At 44.5% G+C, this 11341-nt stretch overlaps 2 protein-coding genes across 2 annotated transcripts; one reads left to right on the forward strand and one right to left on the reverse strand.

Moving 5' to 3' along the window:
* Positions 1-1158: 1158 nt before the first annotated feature.
* LOC123061665 (uncharacterized) lies at positions 1159-5830 on the forward strand. Its single transcript, XM_044484846.1, has 8 exons — positions 1159-1390; positions 1821-2503; positions 3463-3651; positions 3741-3832; positions 4282-4341; positions 4461-4530; positions 4836-5039; positions 5193-5830. The coding sequence occupies exons 2-8, from the start codon at positions 1838-1840 to the stop codon at positions 5574-5576; spliced, it is 1665 nt and encodes a 554-aa protein (XP_044340781.1). The 5' UTR covers positions 1159-1390; positions 1821-1837; the 3' UTR covers positions 5577-5830.
* Positions 5831-6904: 1074 nt separating this feature from the next.
* LOC123061666 (probable receptor-like protein kinase At2g42960) lies at positions 6905-10615 on the reverse strand. Its single transcript, XM_044484848.1, has 8 exons — positions 10301-10615; positions 9016-9784; positions 8838-8942; positions 8412-8534; positions 8116-8286; positions 7898-8027; positions 7597-7806; positions 6905-7486 (listed from the first exon to the last, which is right to left on the reverse strand). The coding sequence occupies exons 2-8, from the start codon at positions 9672-9674 to the stop codon at positions 7400-7402; spliced, it is 1485 nt and encodes a 494-aa protein (XP_044340783.1). The 5' UTR covers positions 9675-9784; positions 10301-10615; the 3' UTR covers positions 6905-7399.
* Positions 10616-11341: the final 726 nt, after the last annotated feature.

The raw sequence follows: 11341 nt of genomic DNA on the forward strand, positions 1-11341 counted from the left end.
AAGTTGCAGCATTGAGCAGATCAATGAAATGACCAACACATAGAGCAACAGGAAGCAAAACTTACTAGCTCACGAGTGACATGTCCCTTGGCCACCTTCTTTCCACTTGTGCAATCACACCGCGATACCTGCTTGACGACCTTTTGAATGGTGTGCCATAGATGGAGTAGCAACCGCGTCGTGATCATGGATCACTTCCATGTTGTGGGGCATGTAGTTATTTTACTCGTTGAACCAAACATGCACGCTTTCACTTTGCCAAAAATGCTACATTTCGCTTCATTCCTTGAAACTCCACACCGTCGACCACGCCTCACACAACAATTCATTCTTCTTCACCGAGTACACAACCATTGTGTTTCCTTTAAAGTCAACAACAACAACACCAAAATATCCCACAAAGGCATTTGGCTGAACACCTGGTGAGCATGGCGTGCACCATGGATGATAGTGGCAGGTGCAGATTGAACCTGGGCTTTGGCAGAAACGGAGACGTAGGCAAAGGCGGGGCAGGCGCTGGCTGGAGCGGCGGAGGTCCTGGGTTCGGCAAGGCATGAGCGGCGGCGGTCTCCGAGTGTGCAGATACAAAGCACAGGGAAGAGATGGAGCGGGGGGAAAGGGCTTCGGGTGAGGTATTTTGGTGCCGGATTGTCCGAGTCCGACGTGACGGATGTCCGGACCCCGCAAACTTTCGCAGGTTTGGTGTTGGTTTGCGGGATTTCGAACGTCCGAACTCCCTCCAAACCTTCCTAAGTCGCATCCTTTTGATGACCGGCGTTGAATGGCAAAAAATGTTTTAACCCTCAGATCGGAACATTTTGCATATGATTTGATGTTCCACAGAGAAGATTTTCGGTCTGGACAAGTTAATATTAGTGATATGTTTTCTTAAAAAATCCAAATGATAAGTGCCACACATGTAGCACGAAGTAACACCGTTTGCGGTTTTTTACACTAATAAAGTTGCCATCCGAAAAAACAAAGCTAAAAAATTAAAAGTTGCTATGCTTCACAACTAAAATTGCCATCCTCTTATAACTAAACTTATCATCAAAAAACGTCAAAACAAAATTGCTTCGTGTCTCACGTGTAGCACTTGTAAAAAAAAAAGCAGTGTCAAGATCCTGATCCTGGTAGAAAAGGAGTGGTCGCGGCAAAGCAAATCAAGCATTTGCATCTCCCTTTTCTCGAAGCGCCCGCTCCGCTCCACTCCACTCGGCCGCTACTCCCTTCTTCCGCGATTCCCCCGCCCCCGCCTCTTCCCCCCTCCTGCTTTCGAAACTACTCCCTTCCGCCGAACTACCAGGGCGGGCTTGCGCGAGGGGGCGGAAGAAGCGCGCAAGCTTAGCACATGCGGACACCGTCGGGGCCCCGCCGCGAAGCTTGAAAGGTAAGGTTCCATCCCGGCGCGGCGTCGTGTCGGCAGCGAGTGCCGCGATCTGGTTCCGGCGTGCGTATTTAGCAGGCCCCTAATCCGCTCGAATATTTGCTTCACCTAACCCATCGCATGCCCCCTACCTGCGAACGAGCCCGTCCCATGAACTCATGCTTGCTGATTGCGCCGTGCTGGATGTGTCGAGCGTGCGAATTATGGAACCCTACAATATTTGCTGTGTGTTTGATTTGATCCGACCCTCGTATGTGGTGTATACGGAGTACAATGCGAGGGAGATAGACTTTTGAGTAGAGGACAAGTCATAGTACATGGTTATGGTTTAAACCTATTCTATCTCTAACTTAAACACAATATACTTGTAATAACATCGAGAAATCAGTATCGGCTTCTCTCACGTTCCCCTGCTGAACCTATCCGCACGCAGGTATAATTGGAAGGGGCATGGCTGGCGTGGAGGGGCAGCCGCCGCCTCAGATCAGCAGCATGTCCAACTCCAAGCTGCAGGACGGTGGCACCAAGCCGAATCTGGTCAAGGAGCACGTTCCGGGGAGCGAGCTCTGGACCGATGGGCTCATCTGCGCTTTTGAGCTCGTCAAGGGTCACAGGAAGCTGGTTCATCACAAATCGTTGCCAAAGATTGATCTCGCGCACATGAAGAACCAGGCAGCTAGGAATGGGCATCGCGTTGTGAGCCCGGCACCGAATGAGGGAGGTGTGCTGGAAATCCCCGGCCAGGTGGAGCTTGGCATCGATCCTTTTGCGGTCAAAGACAGGCCATCACATGCTGGAGATGTTCATGATCACAAGAGGGTGCCGATTGGATGGTCAAGGATTGCTGAGCTGAGCCAGAGGGTTCAATCAGATGCTAGCTGGGAGAATGAACATGTGCCGATAAGCGACAGCGAGGATGATTACACTGTAGCCGATGTTGCCGCTCCGTACTGGCTGCGTCCTGGGGGACCTACATGGTGGTTCCATGTCACCGCAGGCCATCCTTCCGTTGACGCATGGTTGGGTAGTGCTCACTGGATGCATCCAGCTATCAGAACTGCACTGAGAGATGAAAGCCGGCTGATAAGCGATCGGATGAAGTACCTTCTCTATGAGGTTATCTTTCTCATTCTCATTTGTGTATGCACATTTTCTGCCTGCAATTTTATGTTGATATAGCTATTCTTTGATATTTCTAATGAATTCAGGTTCAACATTTTATAACTAACTGTTAATTATTGTTTCTTATGGAATCTTTCCAAAATTAACTGATGGCCTACTATTGATTCTTAAGAGAGCACCCAACATGTCTTCACAATCTTTTGATCGCCTGTATTTTCCATGTGAAAATTATCTGATTGCTTCAGAGTTCAAACCCTGTTTGCATAATAAGTATCATGACAGCCACCTTTTCTCCTTGAATGTTGTGGTGACATATCAATCATGCGCTGGCCTAATTTGGTGGTTCAGTTCATACCAGCTGGAATATAACTCTAGAATTCATCCTAGATTTATCACTGTTCATGAGCTTTCACTGGTGCTACACCTCAGGAGAAAAGTAATGAACACTCAGAATACGTAAGACACCATTACAATCAAGATTGCATCGACTCCCATCTAGTATGCCCAATACCAATCTGCAAATAGCGCGTGGTCTGTGTTTAAAAAGTTGCCCCTTTGTTATAAAAGGAATGCAATGGTAACTCGAAGTCAAACAACTTGAGTGTTTGTTTTCATGGGTTTGCATTTTTGGTAGGTGTCTACTCATGAACTATGCATCTCTTCTTCTGATAATTGTGCATGAACAATCTGGGAAGTAGGAAATCTGAATGTTGTGGTTGAACTGTTCTACCTTTTTCTCTTTGCAAATTATAATGGCTGATGTCAGATAGTAGTTTGTCCAACTATATTGGTAACTGCTATTTTCAGTATGTTTTATCTACCTCATCACATGTTACAAATAAGAGAATTACTCTGATGATGATGATGTGTTCATTACTTCGATGTCTTGCATATGCTGTGTTCATATGATCTGGTTATCATATTTATCATATAAGTTTCTGTTTGCTATTCAGGTCCCAGTTAGAGTTGCGGGAGGACTGTTATTTGAGCTTCTTGGTCAATCAGTCGGGGATCCAAATCATGAAGAGGAAGACATACCCATTGTACTTAGATCGTGGCAGGCACAGAACTTTCTTTTAACTGCAATGCATGTGAAAGGTCCTTCAATCAATGTAAATGTTTTAGGAGTGACTGAAGTGCAGGTATCAACTAAAGTTTTTGTTTATTGCTGAAAAACTGAAGTTCAGCGGTTTAAATATCCTTCTTAAGATGCTTATGGAAATCTGTCCAGGAGTTGCTTATTTCTGGTGGAAGTCAAACACCCAGATCAGCTCATGAAGTGATAGCACATTTGGTCAGTCGTCTTTCACGATGGGATGACAGGTAATTTTAATATTTTATCATCACTTCCATTTTTCTAACTGTGTCGGGTTGTAGGATTCATCCTCATCGGTAAGCTCAGCTTCTTAGGATGCAGAGAAGTACGACTAGTTAATCGTCCTTGGAACTGCATAGTGCACAGTAGTTAATGTTCTTTAGAAATAGTAATGCTTGTGAGACTAATATTTTGCATACCATAGGATTGTGAAGGAAAGGCTTATACAAGGGGGCAAAAAAGAAATGTCGGGATTGGTTCTTCGTAGAGGCATGTATTTAGGAACTACATTTGAAATCTTAGAATATCATTTATTCAGGAACGGAGGGGGTAATTTTCTTATTCATCTTGGGTCTTCTGCAACTGTTATTATTATTATATATAATACCGCTGTTTACTCAAAATAATAGTACTCTAGAGGTGTGTAACTACTAACTTGTGTTTATGGTGTTCCCAGATTATTCCGTAAATATGTCTTTGGGGAAGCAGATGAAATTGAATTGAAGTTTGTGAATAGGTAAGAAAGCCCAACAAACATGTTTGAACTCCCAGAACATTTATCTGAATTGATGTCAGTGCCCTTATATGGAATGGTTTTATTGCATTATAAATTAACAACTGAAAATCAATTTACAGGAGAAATAGTGAAGATCTGAACCTAGTCAGCATCATATTGAATCAAGAAATCAGGAGGTTAGCAACACAGGTAATTATATTACCGAGTTTCCCTTTTCTATTACTTTTTCCTATCGTGAAAATAGTAATACTCGTCGAATATCTTCTCACCAATGTAGTGGAGTTGCTGTCGTGCCTGCACTATTTATAATATAACAGTTGGATCAGATAAATCCAAAACAGAAACAGGTTCTGGTTGGATACTGTTAGGAAATTTTAACATATGGTTAGCATATTTAACAGGATGAAGCTTTCACGCACACGTTCATGCATGCTATTCTCCATTTTCTGGTATTATGATCTGGAATGTATAAGGACATAACATGGCTGCTACAGGTGATCAGGGTTAAATGGTCACTGCATGCAAGGGAAGAGATCATACTTGAGCTTCTCCGACATTTAAGGGGAAGTGCCACAAGAATCATTTTAGAGAGAGAGAGGAAGTCTGCAAGGGAGATGTTGGAGGAGCAGGAAGCTGTCCGTGGCCGCTTGTTCACTATCCAGGATGTTATGCAGAGCACTGTTCGTGCATGGTTACAGGTACGCAAGTTCTGCGGCATGGCATTTTCAACAAAGTAGAGTTTAGCTATTCCTGTGCTCTTTCAGGTAGTTTTCATTAGCTTAGGCATTCCTTTGTTCTTGAGGTAGTTTTAAATTGAAACTGATACAGTGCCAAAAATTAACGTTCTACAGGACAGAAGCCTTCGTATCACCCACAACCTGGCTATTTTCGGCGGTGGTGGCATAGTTCTATCCATAATCACCGGTCTCTTTGGAATCAACGTGGATGGCATACCGGGAGCTCAGAATACTCCGTACGCTTTTGGGCTGTTTGCGGGGCTTCTCTTCTTCCTCGGGATCATCCTTGTTGGCGTTGGGTTGATGTACCTTGGGCTGACAAATCCAGTGACCAGTGAGAAGGTGAAGGTGAGGAAGCTGGAGCTCCAGCAGCTGGTATCGATGTTCCAGCATGAGGCGGAGCAGCATGGGAAGGTGAGGGAAGGCCTGAGCCGGCACGGCTTGTCGCCGAGTTCAGCTGCGGCTTCGGGCGATGAAGGCTACATCCTGATTTCCTGATCCTGCTAATGCCTCAAAACTCTGAAATAGTGTAAGCTTAGGCCACGCTGGGGAACCTGGTGTTTTGTCTTTGAGTAAAATCCCGGCTATCCCCATCCCCATGGGAAGTAAACTGATTCCTGTCCGACTGGTTCATGTGTCCTCAACAGGCGTATAGAAAATGATACACCTAACAGAGTATCTTGTGTGATGATTGTCACTGAGGAGTTGGTATAGAAATATATAGAGAGATGATCAATGCGATCTGAGTAACAGATTGGTTCTTTATTTGTGTGTGTGTGTGTGTGTGTGTGTGTGTGTGTGTGACTGGTGTTGCTAATGCCTAATGGTAATTCATTGTTGATGAGACTGATAGTGATAGGCCGGAACCTCCAGTCTGGTAATAGCCTGGGACGGTTGGTTGCCTCCGGTCTGAATTAAGTTTGTTATATATCCAGCGAGCCACCAGTTGGAGCGACCATTGTCAAGGCTCCAACGGCAGGTTGGAGCTTGCACGCCCTGTCGGGGACAGAGCAGCTAAGGATGGTGGCTGCCGGTAGCCAGCCCTACCTTTCTGTTTGTTTCAACCTCCTGTTTGAAAAAAAAAACTTTCTGTTTGTTTGTACCATAAAGTACTAGCAACTACTTTCCCTAAAAAAAAGTACGGGCATCTTCATTCCTAAGTACTCTCTCCGCAGCACTAACTTGATGCTATATCGAGGAACCAGTTTTTTTGGACGGAGGGGGTATAAATCTTTTTAGAGATTTCAATACGAACTACATACGGATGTATATATACATATTTTAGAGTGTAGATTTACTCATTTTGCTCTGTATGTAGTTTTATATTTGAAATCTCTAAAAATACCTATATTTAGGAACAGTGGGAGTACTTATCGACATAAGATTTGTGCACCTAAAAAGAGGTAGGAGCCTTGCTGAATGGTGCGTAGATTTGTGAATTCCAAAGAGTGCAAGTTGGACAAGTGCAGCAACTACTGCACCAATGATCAACGAATGGTCCATTAGAAAAAGGAGGGGGAAGCTGGCCAAGCTTGCAAAACAAGCAGACGCTGATCATTGGCACCCCGCAATCATGTGCACAAGCCAAAAATTATAGCCACCGAACGCAATGACCAAACAGATGTCTTTCAGTTTTCGCAATCAAAGGTGGAAGTTCCAACATGTGAAAAACGCAAATGATTGGCCACGGCCACTGACACCAGCTCATTCCCCACAACAGAGTAAGTGTACTGCAGGTGTTCCTGGGTTCTCCCATGGAAGATACACCCTGCACGCGCAATCGCATAGACACCTTTGGCCGCAAGTAAATAAGGCTTCTCACAAGGTACACCAACAGATTTATGCTTTCATTTCATGGTAGAACTGAAGACCCATACAAGGATTCTATACATCGGCAAACGCAATCCGGTATCTATATATATAGTCATGCATTTCAATCAAATCAGTTCCTCCTGGTAGCTCACTGAGACACTGACAATAACTCAAGACGAAGAGAGTGCTTGCTTCTATGCTCCCCTAGAAGAAGACTAGACAAAACACTAAAGCAAACGAGTTATAGGACTCATCCACAGAAAACAAACAGTAAGGCAACTCTTTCAGGGGAGCATAGAAGCAATCCTCGGAAACCACAAAAAGGAAAAAAAACACGGAAACAAGCAGCTTGCACCTAACTGAATTCAACAACCTCGGTATCTGCAAGCAAATTGCAAACCTGTTTCACTCACTCTACTCAAGTATTGAACATGTTTGATCAAATCAGCTGTCACTATCAAATAACTTAAGGTTTCCTATTTCTTTTGGGTTTGTTCACAACTGGAGCTTCAGACATCAGCACTGTTTGATAGCTCCTCTACTGACTGCTGCGACTCTAGATCGATGCTTCCCATCTGGCTGTGCTTCTTCTCATCCTGTTATTATTTTTTGACAAAAGAGGCATACAGTTAGTTATGTGGCAAGAGTAAAAGCTCTGAAATTCGGTGGTAAAGACAGAGAGAACACGGATAAGAAACCGACATACTTCTTGGTATGCTTTCTGGACCGCTTCAAGCATTTGGACAACATGGCTCATCTTCGGCCTCTTGTCGGCGTCAGGATCAACACACTTGAGGCCAACCAAAATTGCCCGCTTAAGGGCACGCTTAGGTGGTTTAACCTCAAGGCCTGGGTCCACAACCTCCTCTGCCCTCTTTGTGCTAACCATCATTTTAAGCCACTCCACAAGGTTTGACTGAAGCAACAGAAAAAATGAGGTGTAAGGACCTCTAAGAGAAAGGGCAATTAGATCAAATTGCTTGAAATGGGATAAGCTTTGCCTCTACCTCATCTGCAGGCTTACTGTAGTCAACTGGATCCCTAGCTGTAATGCATTCCAACAACACAACTCCAAAACTGTAAATATCACTCTTTTCATTCAGCATCCCACTATTCGCGTACTCAGGCGCGACATACCTATCATCAGCTCAAGAGGAAGATTAGGAGATGTGTTTCCAAAAGCACAGAAAAAATTAGCGGGGAAGGAGTAGAAAGAGAGCTATACCCATATGTTCCCATCACTCTTGTATTGATATGGCTTGCGTCGGAATCCAGAAGTTTCGCTAACCCAAAATCAGAAACCTTGCTGTTGAATTCGGTATCAATTAAGATATTACTTGACTTGATATCTCGGTGGACGACTTTGGGGTCTATTGCTTCGTGAAGGTATGCAAGCCTGAAAATCATGAACGAAAGTGCATTAGCATGTAGTACTAGTCAACAGTCTCATGTGAAATTTATCTGTTCATTTAACATGATATCAGGAGATGGTCGTAAAAGAGGTCCACATGCCAAACTTACGCTTTTGCTGTCCCAAGCAGAATCTTCGTACGGCTTTCCCAACTAAGGATACCATGTTGACCCATGGCCCCATGGAGCCATTGTTCTAGGTTGCCATTGTTTACATACTCATACACAAGCATCCTGCATGTGAGAAGAACTATGCTTTAGTTCGGAGTCGTTTATCTGGTAAGGAATAATAATCTTGAAACCAGATGACAGGAAAAACACAAACTAGCTAGGATTATCGCAAACGAAGGAACACAAACAATGTCCTTCTCATGGTATTAATTATCCATTTTTAATCACGATTCTTCAGAACAAGAAGTCTAGCGGAGATATGATGATGAACTTGCACAAGGTGGATGCATTATGCACACAAGCTAATTCTAGTAGCTTCTAGAATATTTCAAAATGAAAGCAAAATAAAGGGAAGAAATGTGTCACCTGTGTATCCCTTCAACGCAGTAGCCCAAAAGCCGCACCAGATTCTTATGCCGAACATGACCTATGGCTTCAACTTCAACTCTAAATTCCTTCTCTGCTTGCCCTCTGGAAACCCAACTAATAAATCTTAGTTCCAAGTTAATATCACAGTAAATTCAACAAGATAACATACACTTACACATTGTTTAGGATCTTCTTCACAGCCACCTCAGTCCCATTCATAAGCCGGCCTTTGTAGACAACTCCATAGCCGCCCTCCCCAAGGATATTACTCTTGGCAAACCGATTTGTCGCAAACTCCAGGTCCCTCAAGGTAAACCAGTGGCCCCAGCCCAAATGTGATAGCTCTGGCAGGCCAACCAGCGGCGAGGTTGATGTGAATCCATATGGTGAACTGCCTGCCCTCTTTGGACCTGAGCTGTTGTAATCCTCAGAGTATGAGCTTCCAGCCTTTTCTATGTTGTACACTGAGCTGCATTGGCTGAACGCGTCGACGTCGACAGATCTAGTCTCTGCCAAAGGTGGCACACTCTTCATCTGTGTGTATTTGTCATGAACTGGCATGAAGGCCACTTCGCTGCTGTCATTCGCACTCTGTGAGTCAACTCCTTTGTCAATGTTGATTTCCTTGGACACAATAGGGATTTCTGTTTGCGATGTAGTGTCGATTCCGTTCACCGCCTTGTTCTTCCTTCGGATGGAAAGCCACAGTACTATGATGAACAGGATTGCCATCAGGATTCCAATGCCAATGGCAATCAGAACCCATACTCTCAGGCTGAACACAGGTGTTGTCCGCGACAATGCCGCGGTGATGGAATTGTCGGATGACGACATGTTCTCTTCGGTTGGTCTGACGAACAAACGTATGGGATGTTTGCGAAATTCAGAGTCCTGTGCCGTTTGCCAGAGGAGTTTATTTTACAAACTTATCCTGACTGATTTATCTGTACCAAGAAAAAGGTGCATTAGCCAGCAGGGGAATCCAAGGTAGCACATGCACAAAACTACAAAAGTAAAGGGGTAAATTTGTCTCTGCAAGAAAAAAGGCGCCGCACATGATAGCACAATTCTTCCATCCTGGAGAAAGAAATTATCACTTGCATATTGATGGAGAAAAAGTTTGGAGCAAGCAAACCAATCAAACAGCAAGAGAACTCGTGATGAACTCTGGGTGGAGTCTGAACCGTGAATCCAACAACCGCGCATAAAAAGGTAAAAAAAACATCAAACGAAACACGCAGGGCGCTTGAAACAATCTAGACAACAATGTACTAGAATGGATTTCAGTTCCGGTCCAACACAACATGAATCGCAAGAACCAACACGATTCAGATGAACAAGTCAAATCTTTAGAGAGAGATAGAGAGAGAGAGAAAGAGAGAGAGAGAGAGGGAGAGGGAGATGCGGATGGGTTCGAGGAAGATCAACGGGTCGGGGAGAAGGAAGAATCAAGAAAGTACCTTGACAGGACGCCCAATCCAGCCCCATTGGACAGGGATTCCGTCAGCAGGTCCAGCTCCGCCCCCTCGGAAGTCAGAACTGGAGAAGCCCGGTGCTTGGTGGGCGCTGCTCCCGCTTGTGTGGAGTGGCGGAGAAATGCGGAGACGGGGGAAGAGCAAGTGACCTTTGCTTCTCGGCGAGAGAGAGGGAGCCGGAAAGACGAACACAGCACACACATGCACACATGAAGAGAGAGAGAGAGAGAGAGAGAGAGAGAGAGAGAGAGAGTAAAGGGGAAGCAAAGGGGAGGGGAGGAGGAGAAGAGGTTGCAGTGTTTGGAGTTAAAGGCGAGGAAAAAAGATGGAACCCATTAAAATGGAGGGGGTGGTTATTAAGGAAAATAAGAATGGGGGAAGGAGGGAATTAATGGTGGGTTTGGTTGAGGACTGCATGTGGCCATTGAGGCGAGAAGAGAAGATTACACAAGGCAAGTCAAACGTCCAGGGGCTCCCTCCGCTGGCTCCACTCATGGAAACGCCAATCCTATTGGGCAAATCAAAATCACATTTTGTTGAGATTAATTGACTACTTCCCTAGACCCTGTTTAGGATGCCATTTTTTTTAAACTCCACTGGAATTACGGCCTGTATTATTTCAAACTACCGAGGGTTGCACCAATCCTAAAGCGGCGTGGTTTAGAGGAGAATATTGTTGCGGGCGGCGCCTTTGCCCGGTTTATAGTTCTTAGTGCGTCACTTGGTCAAAAAAGATTTTTGTTTGAACCTCATCGGTTGCTTTGAGATATTGTGATAAAGGTCCATGACATATGGTGATACTTGGGTCTGTGGTCGATGAAACACCTGGATTTCTCTGGTTTCGTGTATATCGCTACCATGACGTATGGTTTTAATTGTCCTTCTATTAGATGAGTCAATGTGATTTGACCATCTATCGTTTATGGACGTAGAAAACACCCATCAAGTTGACGGATAATGTTGGATAGTGACGCATTCATCATCGGTTATATGTGTTATTGTGACATACGAGTTTATCTAATTCTT

The sequence above is a fragment of the Triticum aestivum genome, chromosome 3A (genome assembly GCF_018294505.1).
Source record: "Triticum aestivum cultivar Chinese Spring chromosome 3A, IWGSC CS RefSeq v2.1, whole genome shotgun sequence".
NCBI classification, from domain to species: Eukaryota; Viridiplantae; Streptophyta; class Magnoliopsida; order Poales; family Poaceae; genus Triticum; species Triticum aestivum.